This window comes from Beta vulgaris, chromosome 4 (assembly GCF_026745355.1).
Source record: "Beta vulgaris subsp. vulgaris cultivar EL10 chromosome 4, EL10.2, whole genome shotgun sequence".
Taxonomy (NCBI): Eukaryota; Viridiplantae; Streptophyta; class Magnoliopsida; order Caryophyllales; family Amaranthaceae; genus Beta; species Beta vulgaris.
This window is the reverse complement of record NC_079205.1, coordinates 28,718,556-28,740,437: the sequence shown is the minus strand read 5'-3', so window position 1 is coordinate 28,740,437 and position 21,882 is coordinate 28,718,556. Positions and strand designations below refer to the sequence as shown.

The 21,882-nt window shown below is 34.2% G+C and overlaps 1 protein-coding gene and 1 non-coding gene across 2 annotated transcripts; one reads left to right on the top strand and one right to left on the bottom strand.

Moving 5' to 3' along the window:
- Positions 1 to 10,096: 10,096 nt before the first annotated feature.
- LOC109133844 (uncharacterized) lies at positions 10,097 to 11,274 on the bottom strand. Its single transcript, XM_019247725.1, has 3 exons — positions 10,665 to 11,274; positions 10,381 to 10,484; positions 10,097 to 10,291 (listed from the first exon to the last, which is right to left on the bottom strand). Exons 1-3 carry the CDS (start codon positions 11,272 to 11,274, stop codon positions 10,097 to 10,099), a joined length of 909 nt encoding a protein of 302 aa, XP_019103270.1.
- A 5,661-nt stretch (positions 11,275 to 16,935) lies between these two features.
- Positions 16,936 to 17,042, top strand: LOC125497243 (small nucleolar RNA R71). Its single transcript, XR_007273872.1, has one exon. It is a non-coding gene; the product is annotated as a small nucleolar RNA R71 (small nucleolar RNA).
- Positions 17,043 to 21,882: the final 4,840 nt, after the last annotated feature.

The window sequence follows — 21,882 nt, the reverse complement described above, 5'->3', positions numbered from 1 at the left end:
TGACATTTGTGAGTTGTTTTATTCCTTTGAATTCATGTTTATGTTTATAACATTCTATTTTGCAATGGTCTTAGGCAATCAAATACAAACACTATATATCACATAGAGTCACTCAAATTACTTCAAACATGGGGGAATGGAATAGGAACAATTACTGAAATTTTATTAATCCTAACACAAGCCTTAATTTTTCATATCTATTTCTTTGTAAAGGCTTAGTTAGTATATCAGCAATCTGATTTTCAGTTTGACAAAACTCAAGTTTAATCAAACCTTTTTCCACATTTTCTTTTAGAATGTGATGTTTGATATGTATATGCTTAACTCTTGAATGATGTACTGGTTCTTTTGAAATACTAATGGCACTAGTATTATCACAATAAATAGGAACACAATAAAAGTTTATTCCATAGTCACATAGTTGTTGCTTTATCCAAAGCATTTGAGAGCAACATGCAGAAGCTGCTACATATTCTGCTTCAGCAGTGGATAAAGCGACTGTGTTTTGTTTCTTGGTACTCCAAGAAACTAAACTATGACTAAGAAATTGAACCATACCTGAGGTGCTTTTCCTATTTACAAGATCAATCTGCATCAGCATATCCTCTTAGCTCAAATGTATCACTTCTTGGATAGTAGAGTCCAAGGTCATCTGTTCCTTTAAGATATCTAAGAATTCTCTTCACGCAGTAGGTGAGACTCCTTTGGATTTGCTTGAAATCTAGCACACAAACCAACACTGAAAGCTATGTCTGGACGACTAGCAGTTAGATACAAAAGTGAACCAATCATTCCTCTATATTTTGTTTGATCAACACTTGTTCCTATGGAGTCTTCATCTAATCTAGTTGAAGTTCCCATAGGAGTGTGATTTATCTTTGAGTTTTCGAGGCCATATTTCTTTAATAGTTCCTTTATGTATTTTTGTTGGTGAACAATTATTCCTTTTCAGTTTGTTTATTGATTGTACCAAGAAAGAAATTTAACTCACCCATCATACTCATTTCAAATTCATTACTCATGAGATTGAGAATTCTTTGCAAATGTTTCATTAGTAGCTCCGAATATGATGTCATCAACATATATTTGAACAAGAAAAAGTCAGTTCCTTTAGATTTTAGGAACAAGGTTTTATCAACCTTTCCTCTTTTAAAATTGTTTTCTAAAAGGAACTTAGATAATCTCTCATACCATGATCTAGGTGCTTGTTTTAACCCATAAAGAGCTTTATCAAGCTTGTAGACATGATTTGGGAGATTATTATTTTCAAAGCCTGGGGGTTGTTCAACATATACATCTTCATTTAGATAGCCATTTAAAAATGCACACTTAACATCCATTTGATATAATTTAAATCCCATGTAAGCAGCAAATGCAATTAAAATTCTAATGGCTTCTAATCTAGCTACAGGAGCAAAGGTTTCTTCATAATCTATTCCTTCTTGTTGATTATAACCTTTTACCAAGTCTAGCTTTGTTCTACAATGGTTCCATATTCATCTAGTTTGTTTCTAAACACCCATTTAAGCCAATTACTTTTTGTTGTTTAGATGAGAGGAACTAGATGCCATACCTTGTTTCTTTCAAACTCATTTAATTCAGCTTGCATGCGAATATCCAATCAGAGTCAGTTAAGGCTTCTTCATGATTTCTTGGTTCCATCATTGATAGGAACGCATGAAATGCACAAAAGTTCCTTAACTGAGATCTAGTTTGCGTACCTTTGGATATGTCATGATTATGAGTTCCATGGATGTGACTTTTGTGTCTCCAAGGTTTTGGTTGAAACTCTCTTATAGGAACATGTTGTTCCTCATGAGTTCCTTGAGTAGATGAGGAACTCTGATCAGTTGTTCCTCTGTTAGCCTCGTGGACTCATGTTCCTTCATTTGAGGAACAGGGAACATCTTCCTCCTTGAGGAACAGGAACATCATTGATTGTATTATTTCAATTCTCGTTCCTTTCCTCTTTCACTTTTCTTCTTCTTTGAATCTGCATTTTTCTCATTGGTCGTACCAACCCATTCATAGTCTAACCTGTATGCTTGGATTGTATTTGTCAGATTCATCAAAATTACATGAATACTTTCTTCAACACACTAGTTCTTTTGTTATATACTCTATAGCTTTACTATGTGAGAGTATCCTAAAATATTGCTTCATCACTCCTTGCATCAAATTTTCCAAGATTATCTTTTCCATTATTATGCACATAAATTTGCACCAAAGTTCTAAAATAGTGATATTTGGTTTCTTTCCAAAGTAAAGTTCATAAGGAGTTTTTTAATGATAGGTCTCATCATGGCACGATTAATTATGTGACAAGCAGTATTAACAGCTTCAGCCCAAAAGTTCCTTGGAAGTTCACTAGCAATTAACATGGTTCTAGACATTTCCTCCAAAGTTCTATTTTTCCTTTCTACAAACCATTTTGTTGTGGTGTTCTAGGGGCAGAAAAATTATGATCTAGGCCATTATCTCTGCTTAAGTCATCAAATTTATAATTTTCGAATTCTTTCCATGATCTGATCTAATTGCATTATTTTATGACCACTTAAGTTTGAACTCTTTTAGCAAAGACAAGGAACTCATCATAAGTTTCATCTTTACTAGAGAGAAAATAACCCAAGTATACCTAGATAGTCATCTACAATAACTAAACATACCTCTTTCCACTTCTCTTTGAATTCTCATAGGTCCACATAAGTCCATATGAATTAATTCTAATGGTTTAGTGGTACTTACATCGTTTTAGATTTGAAAGAGGATCTTACTTGCTTCCTCGTGCACATGCATCACAAACTTGATCAATATGAAATTTTATGGATGGTAATCCAAAACAAGATCTTTTGATCTAAGTTTCTATCAGTAATGAAAAGCTAGCATGTCCTAGACGCTTGTGCCAATAAGTGAATCATCTTCAATAACACTAAGACAAGTTAAATTGATTTAGGAACAAGTCAAGATCCACAATATATGTGTTCCCTTTCCTTGTTCCTTCCAAGATAACCTTCTTAGTCTTAATGTTAATGATCAGGCACTTTTCATTATTAAATTTTACAATATTTCCCTTGTCACAGAATTGGGAAATACTCAATAATTTATGTTTTAGTCCTTCAACTAGAAATACACTCTCAATGGAGTGCAATGGTGACTTACCAACCTTGCCCATGGCAACTATGTTACCTTTCTTATTGTCACCAAATGTTACACTTCCACCTTCATAGGTTGTGAGTGAGAGAAACTTAATTTTGTCTCCTGTCATGTGCTTGGAACACCACTATCAAGATACCATGTGTTGTTCCCCCTCACTCCAACCTGCAAAAATCAACTAGTTGGTAGTTGTAGGAACCCCTTCTTTCGTGGGTTCTTGTTCTTGACTAGGACTTGATTTGACAACCCATTTCTTGTTACTTAAGCCATCCATCTGTCCTTAGGAAGACTCCTAAGAACCTTTCGAACCTGTTCCTCAGATGAAATAAACTTTCCAAGAGAAGCTAACTCGTTAATAATGTTAGTAAAACGAGTAAACATATCTCGAATGCTTTCCTTAAATCAATTTTGGATCTTTTGACTTCATTAGTTTCTTCATGGGTTACTTCTAGTAAATCCCATATTTGCTTTGCGGATTTGCATCCCATGATCCTATTATGTTCATGCGGTCCAAGTCCACAATGCAACAATTTAATAGCCATGGCATTTACTTCCATTTTTCAAAATCAGCTTTGTCATATTCAGAGAGGGGTTTTAGAGTTACCTCATTTTTTCATTTGTAGTTGTGACCTCAAAATAACCAAGTCCATACCTGGTATTTTCAGCTTTGATAAATATCTCCATGCGGTTCTTCTAGTAGTTATAGAACTTCCCATTGAACATGGGAGGCCTTTGCGTAGAGTAACCTTCCTCAAGTTTCTCGGCGGTATTCATTGTTCCTTGGATCTTTTTCTTAATAGGGTTTCCTATATGTCGTGAGTTCTAGCTCTGATACCAATTGTTATTTCCCTAGGAACACTACAAGAGGGGGGTGAATTGTATGTGTAGAAATAAACGTAACTTTTTGCGGAAATTTAAACTTAAACAGATAAACAAGCTAGAGGAACACAAGGGATTTTTACGAGGAAAAACTTCTTGGGCCCAACAAGAAGAAAAAACCTCGACCACTAGGGATTTTAAACTCAACTCTTTCACTAATTAGGCCAAACAACTTTGTTAAAACCTAATTCTATTCTCGAGCCACACCTTGAGTTCCTAAACTCAAGTTCCTGAGCCACTGTTCCCTTAACAGCAGTTCCTCTCAACTTCACTCGAAGTTTTCTCACTCTTAGGGTGCGTTCTATTCAACTTATTGGCCCTGAACTTATTGGACCTTATCTGAACTGAACTTATTGAACCTGAACTGAACTTATTAGAACTTATTAAACCTGATTGGACCTGATTCAACTGATTGGACCTGATTGAACCTGATTGGAACTTATTGGACCTTATTGAAACTTATTAGACCTTATTGACCCTGATTGAAACTTATTATACCTTATTGGACCTGATTGAAACTTATTAGACCTGATTGAAACTTATTTGACCTTATTAGACAAAAACATTGACCATGAATAACATAAATATTACCACTAACGTAAATACTACCCCTCAAAATTTTTTATGGAGTAATAATTATTATAATTCGTCCTTTAAAAAATAATGATTATTAATTATCTCTTATGATATTAATTTAACAAAAAAATTACTATTTATATATTTACATATACATAACTTTCACCATTAATATATCTAATAGTCTTGTTTTAATAGATAACTTTCACCACGAAAACATGTTATCTCTAGTTATTTAAAGACGAATTGCAAAATATTGTAATTATAATTATTATTATTGTTGTTAAACTTAATTATTTGACCATGATTATAATATTATTTAATAGCAATATGAATAATCAAATAATAGACAATAATACAAGTATAATACTATACATTGTGGTACTTTAATAAAAAAAATTCTAATAATAACATAATCAGCTAATAGTAATATGAATAATAAAATAATAGACATAATACAAATAAATAATAAAATAATAGACACTAATACAAGTATAATACTATATAATCATTATGGTACGTTAATTAAAATTCTAATAATAACATAATCAGCTAATCGTGATATGGAATTATGAATAACAAAATAATGGACAATAAACAAATTTTTATTAAATATTGACTATTTGGACCTTATTGGACCTTATTAGACCTGATTGGAACTTATTGGACCTTATTAGACCTGATTGGAACTTATTGCACCTGATTGCAACTTATTGCATCTGATTGGAACTTATTGGACCTTATTAGACCTTATTGGAACTTATTGCCCTTATTGGACCTTATTGCAACTTATCTGAACTTATTGGACCTGAAACTTAATTTTTTAAGTTGAACAGAACGCACCCTTACTAGCTTTACTCAAAGCTTCTCTCTTACAGAACTTCACTCAAAGTCCCCTTACCCCAAAAACCAAAATACAATTGATCGAAATAAGCTTAGTGGAATTAGAGTAAGTAAGCAAAGAACCAATGGCTATTATGAGAGAATGAAGGCACTGACACTTAATTAATTAAACTAACTAAATTACTTAGTCAGACACAATTTGGAACTTACTTAGACTTCAATATTTATAGTGCCAGTAATATAGAACGTGGGAATTAAAATCGTGTTCATGATAAAATCCATTATCCCATGATGTTCCTTCCATAAAGGAACACGTTCCATAACACACCCCATGATCCCATGATCTCTGCTTGGACGTGGACATGTTTTAATTACTGCTCCTAGAATATAGGAATTACTTGAGCATTATCCGAAAATCAGTTTTAATTTTAAAATAGATTTAATATTAAACTAAAATTAAATCTTTAAGAAAATATTATCTTTTAAATAAAATCTTTTAAAAACCGAATAATATTTTTCTTATCTTTTTCGAAAAACAAAATCTTTTCCTTAAAAAGATTTTCCACAAACACAGATTTTCTCTTAGAAAAACGGTTACCTATTATTTAAGCATGTTTTACTCAACTTCCTTTAGTGAACCGTTATAATGCTTCGAGTCTAAGTTTAGTTCCTTTTATTCATAAGTTCCTTTAGCTGATTTGCTTAGTGCCAATTCGTCTGTTCTTTACAAAGGAACAAACTTATCATTCTCAAATAAAACTGCCACTGTTCCTTACCAACATTACTTGTTCCTTTACAATGGAACTAAAAAATAAAAAGGCCTTGCTTTATTCTTCTTGCTCCAATGCTTCTCTCAGTATCAATTAAAAGAGACATCTTCACTTAGTCTTCAATATCCTCACTTGATTTCTTCCTTGACTTAGTATTCTCTTTGTTCCTTTCAATGATACCTTAAAAATCATACACTTAAATAACTCATTAGTTCACTACTTAGTTTGGATCTTTGTTCCTTCGCCATCATCAAAACTAGGGTTGAACAGCTGGAACTTTATGAAGGCTCTTAGTTGATTCACTACTAGTGTCCCCTCGGTTCTCATTTTCTTTCCACCTTGAAGCTTGACACACATGGCAAGATGTAGCAGCTTCATGCTCCTTCCAATAAAGTATACAATCATTACGACATGCATGAATTTTGTCATAATGAAGACCCAAATCTTTTACCAACTTTTTGGCCTCATTGAAAGATTTGGGCAATTTAGCTTCTGGTAATAATTCTAGTAGCAAGTCCAAGATATCTGAAAAGGCAGAATTAGTCATCCCATGAACACACTTCAAAAGGTACAAGCGAATAAGGAATGATAGTTTTGAGAATGTTTTACATCCGGGAAATAGCTCTTGTTTTCCATCTTCAACCAACCAATAAAACATCTTAGCCTCTGCATCAACCTCACCTTCAATCTCTTCAAGGTTGTGTGAGAACCTTTCCGCCATATCTCTATGTGTATTATATATCATACCATCCATATCATCGTGGGTGTCGTTATCTACCCTTAACCTCTTCATATTTGACATTGAGGACATACCCTTCTCTGGAAAATTCCATCCTTTAGTGCCCGGTTGAATCCCATTCACAATTAGATGATTATACACTTTCTCTCTATGGTGCCAAAAACGGTTATAACACACCTTACATGGGCAAGTGATCTGATCTCCGATTGCTTGGGTAGCAAATGATTTATCTAGATAATCCTCCACTCCTTTCTCGTACTCATTGCTAGATTGTACGAAATTGGTCCAACTACTCATTCTATCACCTTTACGATATGCAAAGTCAAACATAAGTTCATATAGAAATTTAAAACAATAACGTACATATAACCCTTCCATGGCTTACAGGAATAAAAATAGACACACAAAAAACTAATATATCAAGAGATAAAATAATAACAAAGAAGATAATTATTTTTCATTTTCAATGTGGTGGGGTTTATTTGGAATTTCTAAATCAAACGAATGAAAATATATCACTTCCTAGCTAATAGGCAGTAGCATAATATTATAATTAACTAAGCAACAAGAAGCATAAAGACCAAGTCTTGGTTCTGAACACGGTTCGTTCCCTCATAGCTAAGGACCTCCAAGTCTTGTTTCTTTATTTTTTTACGGAATAAATTGAAGCAAGCATGGTCCCATTTATTTATTACTCTCTTGTACTTGAACTATTAATTTTTTTTATTGTTTTCTAGAGTAACTTTGGTTTACTTAAGGAAGTAATCAGATCATTTTTTTCTTTTAAAAGATGACCTCCACTCATCACGCAAGAACTTTGCATATTGCATCCAATCCAAAATAAGAAATAGAAATAAGCTGGCGTAGTCGTGTAAAGGACCAGCAAAGAGTTAGTAAATAGTTATATCCCTCTAGAATTTCGGTCTTCAATCTAATCAACAAACAGATAGATGACGAGAATATTCACTTCAAAAAAAAAAATTGATGAGAACATCAACTACATTCGATATATTTTTTGATGAATCAAATAAATCAATGAATCAAATCAAATAAATTGAGAATCCATTACCAAAATTCTGAATTGAACATGATTAATTATCAGAGAAACTGATATTTTCGAACAATTAAAATAAAAACTAACCAATTAAATTCTCTAAACGGTGAGCGGTGTTGAGCAAATTAAGGAGTGGGGTGAGTTCCTGATATTATCGAATCTGACTGGAACGAATTAAGGAGAGAGGAAATCAATGAATCATCAAATAAATTGAGAAACGATTAACAGAATTATAAACTGAACATGATCAATTATCAAAGAGAACTAGTATTTTCGGAAAATTAGAATCAAGACTAACCGATTAAATTCTCCGAAATGACAAGATTGAACGACGCTAGTGACCGGTGGTGAGCGAATTCAGGCGTGGTAGTGAGCGAATTCAGGTGTGGTGGTGGTGAGCGAGTCTAGGTCCGTGCAGTAGTGTATGTTGAACTGAAACGGCCTAAGCAGCAAAATAAAAATCAAGACTTTAATCTCTTTGGCGGCTGATTAAGCGCCAAACATTTTTGGGATCGGATGATATCATTAGTAATTAATTAAAGTTGACTTTAATTTTTTGTTTATGTTTTTTTTGTATTATAATTGTTTTTATTTTTTGACAAGATGGAAGATTAGTTTAATTTGTTGAAAATATTGCTTTTATAAGAAATAATACAAAGTATATAAGAAATCATAATATTATATTAAAAATTACACTTAAATTATACTCTAAAAAATTACTTATCTTAAAGTGTTACTTAAAGAAAAAAAAAAGTGTTACTGTTAAATGTTACCAATATGTATGTGTTACCTAAAGGTGTTACCTATTTAAAAGTGTTACATCAAAATGTTACTCAATTAAAAAAGTGTTACTTCAAAATGTTACTGATTGAAAATGTGTTAGATTAAGTGTTACGAATTGATTAAGTGTTACCAAGGTGTTACATATATATTCGACAAACTTAAATTTTGAAAAGTGTTACCTCATACATGTTACCTTAGTCCAACTTTGTACTAGTGTTAGCAGTCCAATTCTGAGTCCTTGCCATAATCTTCTCAATTAGAGGCTTGCAAGTGCTATAAGATAGTTTCTTGGTGGATAATGGAACACCAAAATATCTGAAAAGGAATTCCCCCATAGGAATTTTGGTTGTAGCCTGAACCACTGAAATCATCTCATTAGGTACACCACCCAGGTAGATGTTACTTTTATGCAGATTAGCTTCTAATCATGAAGCTTGAGAAAAAACCCTAAAGGCTATCAAAATTTCATGAATGGAAGACAAATCACCTCTACAAAACATCAATAAGTCATCGGCAAACATCATGTGAGTTATACATAATCTACCACATTGAGGATGATAATGAAACTTTTTGTTATCCTTGAGGCACCTTAAGCACCTAGAAAGATATTCCATGCCAATTGCAAAAATAAAAGGGGACATAGAATCCCTTGCATGAGCCCTTTCTTGGCTTGAAATGGTTACAAGGTTTACCATTGAGAAGGGGGATAAAATATGAAACAGTTGTAACACAAGCCATTATCCAAGACACAAATGTTTGAGGGAACCCTAGTTCAAGCATCATGCTTTCCAGAAAGGTTCATTCAATTGAATCATAAGCTTTTTTAAGATCCACCTTGATTGTACACCTAGGACAGATCCCTTTCCTATTGTAGCCTTTTATAAGATCTTTGCATTCTATGAGTAATCAGTTTAGCAATAATCTTGTAGACCACTAAGCAGCATGCGATGGGTCTAAAATCACTAGCATATGTTGGATTAGAGACCTTAGGGATCAGAGTGAGAGATGCAATATTCACCTGAGTGCTGAGATGACTAGTACCAAAAAAATCAAGAACAGCAGCATATATATCATGCTTGATTATTGGCCAAGTTTCTGTGTAGAATTTGGCATTAAAGCCATCCAAGCCTGGAGCTTTGGCTACATCAATGCTAAATAGTGCTTTGTCAATTTCTTACAATGATTGCTAAGTGTAGGACCTTGTCTGACAATAGTGAGATCAATACTAGGGAGCTCATCAACACACCTCCCCATCAGGTTACTGTAAAATTGATTCAATTCCTTCTGAATATCAGCAGCCTAATCAAGCTTAGCCCCTGTTCTTGAATATAAGACGTCAATGGAATTCCATGCTTGTCTTTCTTTCATGGCAGTAAAGAACACTTTGTTATTAGAATCCCCAGCTTGAAGCCATTGTATTCGAGATTTTTGCTTGTAAATACTCTCTTCAATATTGAGCCATTTCTTAAGAGATTCAATACATGCTGCTCCTGCCTATGTAACTCAGTATTGAATTGATCATTACAGATCTGAGTTTGAATCAGCTCAAGCTTCTCTCTATACTCAACAATCTTCTCACTAACATTTGCAAATTGAGTAACTTGTAAATGTTTCAGCACCTTGCTAACATCTTTCAACTTGAACCAGATATCAGCTAGGTTTTGAGCAACTCGCTTTTGCCTCCAAGCTTAAGCAACTTCAATGTGAAATTGAGGGTGATCAATGAGATGATTAAAGAATCTGAAAGGTCTACCACCATGATGAGATTGTTGATTCAAATGTATCAGTAGATGATTATGATCAGAAATTGACTGATTTTTTATTTCCACTACTGTATGTGTGTGATGGGCTGACCACTTTGCATTACATAGGCATCTATCAATACGACTAAAGATTATGTCCATTCCTTCCCTCTTGTTTGACCAAGTGTAGGAACCCCCTATCCCCTTCACAACTAGAAGGTCAGTATGGTCACGCAAGTATCTAAAGTCTTGAGTTTCAAAAGTAGAGATTGGCACTCCATTAATTCTATCATCACTTTCAAGCACAGAATTGAAATCTCCCATGATTATCCACTCCAGGTTGATATGAGTAGCCATAAAGTGAATTGTTTTCCAGAGAGGTTTCTTGTTTTCAATACTATGCGAGCCATAAACAGCAGTGAAATACATTTTATATTGAGTGTTCTTATCAGTAATTAAACTATGAATGACTTGATCAGAGGTGAACATAATATCAACATGGATCATTGTGGGTTTCCAAGCTAGCCATATCCTACCCTTAGGATTATGACTGTAATTATCCCCCCATTGCCAGCTATTCCCAAATTTCTTTTGCACCTTATCTTTATTGGCTAATTTCGCTCTAGTTTCAGTTAGAGCAAATATATTAAACTTGTTAAAAGCTATAAAAGATTTTACCTCCTTTATTTTAAGATGGTCATTAAGACCTCTCACATTCCATGAGCAAGCATACATCATGAGAGATAAGGGTTTTCACCCGCTTTATTTTGAGGCTCAAGATCCTGCTCCTCTTCTTCACCTTGATCTTCTTCATTTTCATCAAATCATAAGTCAGGATTGTCTACATTACATGGAACAACAATGCATTGTCCTCTATTCCTCCTTGTCACCATCTTCCATTGATGCACAATAGGTTGAATAGGTGTGGTGACTGCACTAGAACTAGCACGAGGCCTTTCTTCAATTGGTGCTCTTTGTTGGGATTGCATTGTAGCTTCAACTTCTTCATTGTCCAACTTATCAGTAATTGTTTGTGTCTGATTTGGTACCCATTTCTGCATCACTTTAGGCTTAGAAATCTGTTGATGTTGTGGAGTTCTTCTAGCCCCACAGTCATGTCCCACTCTTTGGCCTTTTTAGCAGAATGGAGGCCACCAGTCATACCTCACCACTTGTTGTATAATAGTGCCATTAGAATCTTCAAAGTTGATAGTATGTTGCCTATCCTTAGTAACATCTATCTCAACTAGAATGCGATCAAAAGAGATTCTCAATTGCTTAGATGTGTATTCATCAGCATATAAAGGTAACCCTAGTAGACTACTAATCCTACTTACAGAGTCAGGACTCCAGCAATTCAGTGGTAGATTAGGTAGTTTTACCCAGATAGGTATGATTTTAAGCACTTCATCCTGAAAGCTGAAGTTTGCTGTCTAAGGCTTAATAATCATGGGTCGAGTATTGAAGCTATGAGGGCCCGCATACAAAATTTCATTCCTATCATCAACAGATACAAACTTCACCACAAAAAAACCATCATCATGTAAGAAAATTTGTGGTTTAGAGACAGTGTTCCATTCCTGTTCAATAAACCTTGTTAAGGCCCCAATACTTGGCGTATTACCAACAATGTATACCACCAGAGAAGTAGCCCATACTTTTGAGAGTTTATCAGTTTCAGTCTTATCTAAACAAGCCACCGGAACTCCATTTTTTACTATCGGATATACAAACTTCAGAGAGTTACCTTTGGAGGTGAGTCTATTGTTACTGAATAACGTATTCTAGGGGTTACCTTTAGCTGGAACTTCACTTTGTTTAGCTACTAGAGGTATTTCCTTGTCCATATTTCTGGGTTCTTCTGAGTGAGGTGTTACAATCGCTGAATGAATCTCATTAACGACTGAGTGATTTTCCGACGAAATAGGTCCAACAGTAGGAGGAGGTGTTATGTCCTTTACCACAGCATCAGTGTCCATGGTCACTGATGGAGTCTTCTTCTTCCTTGCCATGTTGATTGAGACGGCAGAAACCCTAACCAAGCAAAATCGCCATTGCCTAGAGAGAAAAACTAGTCGTTCCTCAACTTTCTTTATTTGTTGTGGAACACTAATATTAGTATGGATTAAAATCACTCATGATACAGTGACTCTTTGCTCATTACTACTATAATAAATATTAAATAAGCCAAATTAACATGTATAAGTAGTAACAGAATAAAGCAAGTAATTTATTGAGTATATTTTTCATATTTTAAATCAACTTTGTCACTCAAGTAACTCAACTGTTATAATATTAAAATATTAGAACAAGATCTATTATAAGTCTCGAAACTTATACTAAAGAGTAATATAACGGGCAAAAATCATGTATAAAATAGAGACTTATCAACTCCCCCACACTTAAGGTTTGCTAGTCCTCGAGCAAACTAGGACTATAATGGCAACACCTATTTATCAATATGTACTTTAACTTCCCAATTGACTGACATTTCAGGCAAATCAAGTAACCATAACTCAACTGAAAGTTTTCACAAATACCTATAAATAAGATTATTAGAAATAATTTTAATTTAAAAATATTGTTTAGACATCACAAGCAATGAGCCAAAAGATTAACCAACTCTTCAAATCTCATAGAACTTCATGTATTAGCATATTCAACACATCTTACCACAACCGTATTTAAGATTTGAGTAATGTAAGTAATTAACTTGGTAAACCCTCACTGTAGTTGTGCAAATAAAAATAAATATAGTCACTCATGTTTTTAGGGTACAATAATTATCACTCAAAATGTCGACTCGAAATGAAATATGTCATCTTTAATTAAATTTGCATATCATTCAATTCTCCATTACTGAGAAGACATAGAGCATACAAAAATCAAAAGGGCTTTAGTAAATTTGTAATGTAAGGCTCGGGTAAGGGATAGGAAGTATTTGGTATTTGGTGCTCAAAACCTTTAGGACTAGTCGAGTACACAATCTGTAACAAGGCCAAAAGTAATGGCCACAATCAAAACTCCAACTACTCAAATGTTAGCCATATATATCTAATACTACCTCCGTTTCCTAAAGATCTTCCTTGTTACTGTTACTACATATACTAATGAGAATTAATTTGTGTGGGGTGTGGGGTGGGTAAAGTAGGAGAGAGAAAGGGGTTAAGATAAACAAACAAATAAAAAGAGGTTAAAGTAGGAGAGAGAAAAGGAGTAAAATTGAGTTAATAATGTAATGGTGGACATATGATAGGGACATGAGAGGGTAAAAAGAGGAAATAAAATCCAAATAAGGAATAAAGTAAAAGAGGGAAGATCTTTTGGAAACGCACTTAAACGGAAAGAGGGAAGATCTTTAGGAAATGGAGGTAGTAATAGACTTCTCCGAACTCATATTCATTCTCAATATCAACCTTTTCTTACTTTTTCTTCATTTTTCATATTTTGTCATTTCTTTGTTCCTTCATATTTTTCATTTTCTTTTGATATTTTCTTTTGAGAAGAACATAAATGGAAACTAATAGGATCACCTACACATAGAAGTATAACGTACAAGCCCATTCAAATCATGTCATATATTTCACTAGCTCAAAGATTAGGTAAGAGTCATGTGTTTAGGAAATAAGCTTGTAATGTGGTTTAAACAAAAGAAATAGGCTTAACGATCAGAGGGGCTTTATAAAGGGATATGATATAGGTGGCTTAGACTAAATATGGGTTAACAAAAACAAATGCCTTTGTCATTTTAATATATGATCATGTTTCAATGTAGTCTCGAAGAAACCAATGCGAATTCAAGAGTTTATACTTCACCAGGAACTAACACACACTCTCATAAAAAAAAATAGAGACTAATATAGATGTTTTAGTCTACTAAAAGGCTCAAAAGTCTCACAATGGTTATAGATGTTCACCATATCAATCACAATTCAAATCATAAATAACCATTCTCACCACTTGCCAAGCACTTAAACAATGATACTATGTTATTCTCCGAATCATTCAACATAAAAACCAACTAACTTGCAATAAAACTAGAAAACTTTTTTTAAAAAAATTAGTTTCAAAAACTATTTTTTTTTTCTTTTCTGTCAAATTAAGCTAAAGGAATCTGCCTTCAAGTCAATATTAAACATTGCAATTATAAATTTCTACACAAATCACCTCCCATAAAATATGGCATATCCAATTATATTTCCTCATTTTCTAGACCTACTTCTTCATACAAATTAATATCAGCATCACAACAATACATCAAATCTAGCAATCCAAAGCTTAATCCTCTCCCCCACACTTATTATAAACATTGTCCTCAATGTTTAAATATACTCAAACTATATGGGAAAGAGGATATTGTAGCAATAACCATGGAAATATAAAAGACTTAGAGAGAAAAACCTGGGGTGTAAGACAACTTCTCTTGTGCAATGTAGTAAGAGAGCGGCAGTGAGCTAGCTACTCTTGTGATAATGGTGATACAATAGCCCAACACACCAGCAGGAGTAGCAATCCAGCGATCCAGTGCCTGGGTCATCTTAGTTACTCTTGTGATTAGCAATGACTTCCATCAAGTTTCGTTTAACCAGGGTCAATCGAGGAGTTAGTCACTCCTTTAGTGGTTGTCTTAGTTGTCAAGGGAGACTTACCTTTACTTTTGAATTCACCCTTTTTCCTCCATGAAAAACATTGCTTGATTGGAGGAAAAACTTTTCTTACCTTTTCATTCTTAAGCTTAGGAGGAGTACTTGTTTTAATCAAACACACTTCAAGTAGAGCATTAGTAGCATTAGTTACATGTTTTTTCTTACTCATGTCTTCAATTATATTAACTTGACAAACAAGATCACGTTGTGAATTTGTTTTTAGAAGAACTGAATATATTAAAGTGAACTTTCTCTTCACCAATTTCAAACATTAAAATACCATTCTTAACATGTATAATAGCTCCAGCATTAACCAAGAAGGGTCTACCTAAAATAATAGGTACCTCTATATCCTCATCCATATCAAGAATAATGAAATCAACGGGAATAATAAATTTATCGATTTTAATTAGCGCATTTTCTAGAATTCCTATTGGATATTTGATAGATCCATCGGCAAGTTGCAAAGATACTGTAGTAGATTTTATATTATGCAATCCTAACTTAGCTTCTTGCAAATAGATAGAGGCATAAGAGAGACACTTGCACCTAAATTACACAAGGCTTTAGAAAATTTAATATCACCTATAGTGCAAGGAATTAAAAAACTTCCTAGGTCTTTCAGTTTAGGGGGAAGCATTTTCTAAATCACAGCACTACATTCCTCACTCAAAGCAATGGTTTCATATTTTTCCAACTTCTTCTTTTTAGACATAATTTCCTTAAGGAACTTAGAACAGGAAGGAATTTGCATTAAAGCATCAATAAAAGGAATGTTAATATGTAATTGCTTAAACATTTCCAAGAATTGCTGAAATTCACTATCTAATTTAGTTTACTTAAGTCTTTGTGGAAAAGGAATACGGGGAACATAAGGTCGCACTGGGGGAAGAGGTGTTAATTCAGGTTCTTTTTCAGCTTCATAATTCTCCTTCTCTTTTTCACATTCATTGAAGACCTCATTTTCTTTAATCGTACTTTTTGTGTTACTTAACTCCTTACCATTTCTAAGAGTGGCAGTGTTGTAATACTCTTTAGGATTAACTTCAGTTTTACTCGGCAAAGCTCCTTGATTTTGAGAATTAATGGCATTAGCTAACCGTCCAAGTTGAAGTTCTACATTTCTATTAGAAATAGCAATCTGACCAACTTTAGTTTCCAACTTTTCATTTCTTTCAGAGGTAGCGTTAGCCAATTTTTCAATAGCCAACTCCCATGCTGGTCTAATTTCTTGTTGATTTTGTCTTTGGTGGAACCCAGGTGGATATTGTGAATTAACATTAACATTTTGTTGTCCTAGATTCTTCTAAGAGAAATTAGGATGGTTTCTCCAGCCTGGATTATAAGTATTAAATAGGGATCATTTTGTGGGTGCTTATTAGAATTAGAAACATATTGAGCTTGCTCCACATTAACACATTCAGTAGCTAAATGAGCACTTCCACAAAAATTACATGTCATAGTAGTAGAGACAGAATTGACATTACTTATTTTAGTAAATAAATTGACTTAGTTGTCAACTTTTGGATTTAACATGTTAATTCCTTCTACTTCATACATACCAGCAGTATTCTTTGGTTTACCCCTATTATTAGACCAATGATAATTATTATAAGCCATTTCTTCAAGTAACCTATTAGCTACTTCAGTAGTTTTACCCATTATTGCACCTCCGACGGTCGCATCTATAGTTATTCTAATAGATTCATTGAGACCGTTATAAAAATTTTGCACTAGCAACCAATCAGGAACACCATGATGAGGACATTTACGTTGTAAATCTTTAAACCTTTCCCATGCTTCATATAAAAACTGCCTATCATTCTGTATGAAACTAGTTATATCATTTCTTAGTTTAGCAGTCTTACCAGGGGAAAGTACTTTCTAAGAAAAGCTCCAGATAAATCTTCCCAAGTAGTAAAAGAATTAGCATGATTAGATTTTAACCATATTTTTGCTTTATCTTTTAGCGAGAAGGGGAAAAGTGCTAATCTAATGTCATCATTGGTTACTCCATTCAGCTTAAGAGTATCAGATGTTTCTAGAAAATTACCTATATGGTCATTAGGATCTTCATTATCTAGTCCACTAAATTGTTCTTGTTGAATTATACGAATTAAGGCATGACTAATTTCAAAATTATTTGCGGTAACAATTGGTCTTACAATACTTGAAGGGGCTCCACTAGAACTCAGCATTGCGTAGCCATGTAGAGGCTTTTCATTGTTGTCATCCCCCATCGCTACTGGTTTATTGTCAGATTCTTTAGAAAACATGTACTCCAAATCAAAATCGGGCAGCTTTTGTATTTGCTCCAACCTCTTTTGTTTCCTTAGTGCGAGAGCTGTTCTTTCAATCTCTAGATGAAATGAAACTAAAGAACGATTAGTACGTGGCATACACTAATAAATATCAAAAAGTTTGAAATCAAATTAATAATTCTGTGAGCGAAAGGAAAAATCACCAAAACTGCATCAACTTCTACGTTGAATAATTAAGAAACACAACTACTAGTGATTAGGAAAAGAAAATAATTATTAAAAAATAATGATACTACTAACTCAAGAACAGAAAGATTATCACTAACAAAATATGAAAGGGGGGAAAATTATAAAGGAAAATAAAACAAGTGCTAACAAGAAAACAAAGTCTAAACTAATATTAAAGTCCCTCTAGTACGATATTGAATTATTGCCTCCCCGGCAACGGCACCAAAAACTTGATCGGTCCTAAAAGTACCTTAAAATACCGCAAGTGTACGGGTCAATTAAAGTAAATAGAGGGTAAGCAAGATATCGTTTCCCATATGGAGGTCTAATCAATTACCAAATTAAGAGACACTAATATTATTTAGACGATCCGGAAATAAGTGAATGGTGGTGATAAATTAAACTACTAAAAATAAAAACTAAATTAACTCTAACTTTAAAAGGGTCGGATAATAAGTATAACCAAATATGAGAGATAGTTCTAGGACTTAGATTTCACCAATTAACTTCTATAATGAAATTAAACTAGTTGTCGGATTGAAAACTATTATAGTGCAATGATCGAACTTCCTATGATATATTATCTCCTCTTCCAAGGTAGAAAACACGTATTTATAATAATCATACAGCCTACTTTTGTGTTCATAACAATTAATATAAACCTATTACGAATAAGAAATTCATATAAAAGACCACTCCAAGTGTATAACTATTCCTAAAATTATACTACTTGACTTTTAATAATCCCACGAACTAATATTGAACTTTCACTTCCACTAATAATCCAATATCTTAAACATATAGTCAACTGGCCAAATCAATTATATGAAAACAAACCAAGATTATCAAATTGAAATAAAAATAAATCAATCCAAACAACTTAGGTCAAATTATTGACAGAAAATAAAAGACTATATCTAGTCCTAGAACATGAAAATTTAGCAAGACATTCAAACTAAATTAACCCAATTAATTAAAAGTCAAAATCTGAAATTAAACATAGTAATTAACATAAACTAAGAGAAGAGAGAAAGAAACTCCAGATCCATATGAACAATCAGATGAACGTTTTCCTAGCTCTCGCGTCGGTTTTGTTCTCCTGGTCGAGTCTCCCTTTTACGTCCTCTGTAGTCTCCGTTGTGCTGCCGTCTTCCTCTTTAAATTGATGTCGACTTCTTTTTGTTTTGTCTTAGGTTTTCCTCCATAAAAGAAGGGCTTTGCTAAATGACGCCCTAGATTTTCCTACTAACGCCCTAAATACAGTATTTTTATACTTCGTATTTTTTTTCTCTCTCCTCCCCTTAACCCCTAAGGCAGTGATGATTTTTTTACCCTCCCTCACCAGTCACCACTCCCTCCACATTGCCACACCACCACCGCCGCCGCCACCACCACCACATCCCGACAGACACCTTTAATTTTTTCCTTTGATCTCTCTGTTTTTTCTCCCTGTTTGAACAGCCGTATATATTTGTTTAATGGAACTAGATCCCTCTGTTTTATACAACCCAAAGGAATCTAGTTCCATTAAATCAATGCTAGTGCAAGAGATGTGATTTACAGATGCAACCATGACAATTCTGCAATATTTAAGCCGTATATATTTGTTTAATGCAGTATATTTTTCATATTTTAAATCAACTTTCTTACTCAAGTAACTCAACTGTTATAACATTAAAATATTATAAAACATTCAGATTTTCAGGCTTCATGATTACTCGTCCCGAAAGTTGTAAATCTCGCAGACCCAAGTCATGGTATAATCCAGAGTCCTTAAATAAACTCTTTATTTTTATATTGAAGTTGCCAACAGTTTTCTTTCCTGATGTAGTTATTATAAAACCGCTCTATTGTGTTTTATGTGTTTCCTGAACTAGCCTAGACTAAATATTTTAGGGTGTATAAAATTATTATATGATTATTATGTGGCATAAAATCTGTAACGAATCGATATATAATAGAGGCCAACTTTGGGCGAATGTGGTTCATTATGACAATATTCGTGCCCTCACCCCCGAGCTCAATCTTTGGTTTATTTTGACTATCTATGGAGTCGTGATAGGGAAATTTACATTGGATAAGTCCCTATTTTGTCCCTTTGATTTCCCAATATCCAATTAGGTTTATGATTCTTTCTTTAAAGAATTGTTGGTGACTTTAAAACGTTTTCAATACAAAAAACCTTTACAGTGGGGTAGTCAAATCTAATACGCGTTCACACCGCGTAGGCGAAATAAAAATATGCCTACAATTTGGCGACTTCACTGGGGAGGATTTTAAAAAAAAAATTTAATGAGTGGGTGAAACTTGAAAAATACGATTAAGTCTTATTTTTATGCCTTTTAATGATATACAGTTATGCATATGCATGACTTTTGATCACCCACCATAAGGACAATCTACCTTACCTCATTATCACATGTTCTATGTGTGAGGTCACCCCCGAGGTGTTTGCTCTTTGTCCATTAAAAAAGTCCCCTGAGCCATCGTGTTGGATCTTAGTCATAAGCAAACCTACCCAACCATGACATTATTCTATAATTCCTGACTTGAGACTGGACTGCTTCTTACACGTGGCCATCTCTTTAGTAGGGGTACGAAGCGTGGGATCAATCTCTTAGTCATTGACCCTTTCAGGCTGAACCTAAACCTAACCAATAGTTTCAAATATAGAATTGGACTTTAGGTAGGAACTTTTGCAGTCATGTTATATGACATTTACATGCGATTGCAAGTCTTGCTTGCAGTCGCCTAAATCCTCGAAAAATGTGTCGGGGAGTAGTGCGCCAAGTGCGTTAAGTTACACCTAGCCCACCACTCTTGCGCCAGACGAATGGTTGTGCGCCGCGCGCAGCAATGCGGCATAGCACGCAATCTGTGTGTCGCACTCTTTTCGCTGATTTAGTCGTTGTAATGGACTATCCTACATTTAGTCCTATGTTTATATGTCTGCATTCGTGTAGTATACGGTCTAATCAAAGGGATCACCTAATTCAAGAAAAAACGATCAGTCTTTTCATGCAAGGTCGATTTCGTCCTAACAAAAAAAGGTGCATCTGGAACAGTGGTCATCGTAGAGTTAGGAGTGTCATGCATGTCTACCTCTTCCCACCTTCTCCTTACGGTTCAACTATTTCCTATCAATCTTACCTTACCACATTCAATCAATTTCAAAAACTTACTTTTTCAAATTCAATCCTACATCTTTTTCTATTCTACTCTTTTTCAAAAGCTTTTATCAATCATCATCATAGCACGACATTTCAACGAAAAAAAATATTTTCAAAAATAATCCATCATGTTTTCCTAACAAAAGATGAAAACAACGGGATCCTTTCAAAAATGAATTTAGAAAATTCTAATCCCGATCTAAATACCTTCAATCTAATCCAATCAACCAAATTCAATCCAGTTCATTTGCATTCATTCTAGGCCCATATGCATTGAAACCCAATACACTTGCATTTATTCTAGGCCCATATGCATTAGAGTCCATGTTGCATTCATATTATGTACTTCTAAATTTGAGTCCATGCATTCATATTAAGCCCACTAGCATTAGAGTCTATCACAGGCTCGCATAAGTCTACTTCATATCAAAACTTAGGCCCATTTGCATCTTTATATGAACTCTAGTCTATGTCAATCCCAGTCCAAGTCTAACACCAGTTTATTCTAACTCTGGTCCAATCTAATGTCAAGCCCATATGCACTTTCAAGTCTAACTTCAAACCAATATATGAATAAGTCCAAAATTAGGTCCATATAAGGCCTAACTCGTTTCTAAGTCTAATCAAGTCCAATTCCAAATCATATAGGACGAAGTCCGAACCATTAAGTCTAGCGAAGCTAGCACCCTGTAAGTGCATAAAGGCACCCTATAAGTCCAGCGAAGCTAGTCTACCCTTTAAGTCCATAACGGGGCCCTATAAGACCATAACGGTGCCCTTTAAGTCCATAACGGCACCTTGACCTAACGAAGCTAGTCATCCCTTCAAGTCCATAACGGCATCCTGTAAGACCATAATGGCACCCTTTTAAGTCCATAACAGCACCCTATAAGACCATAACGGCACCCTTTAAGTCCATAACGCCACCTTGACCTATAGAAACTAGTCATCTCTTTAAGTCCATAATGGCACCATGTAAGTCCATAACGGCACCCTATAAGACCATGACGGCACCTTAGACTAGCGAAGCTAGTCAAC

What these genes read in the sequence shown, in the direction of transcription:
- LOC109133844 (XM_019247725.1), bottom strand. Translation starts at nt 11,274, where the DNA reads ATGTATGCTTGCTCATGGAATGTGAGAGGTCTTAATGACCATCTTAAA. An exon ending in TCGTATTGATAGATGCCTAT is followed by an intron (nt 10,485 to 10,664) that starts GTAATGCAAAGT and finishes AAGTTGCTTAAG; the next exon opens with CTTGGAGGCAAAAGCGAGTT. An exon ending in AAGTTACTCAATTTGCAAAT is followed by an intron (nt 10,292 to 10,380) that starts GTTAGTGAGAAG and finishes TGAGTTACATAG; the next exon opens with GCAGGAGCAGCATGTATTGA.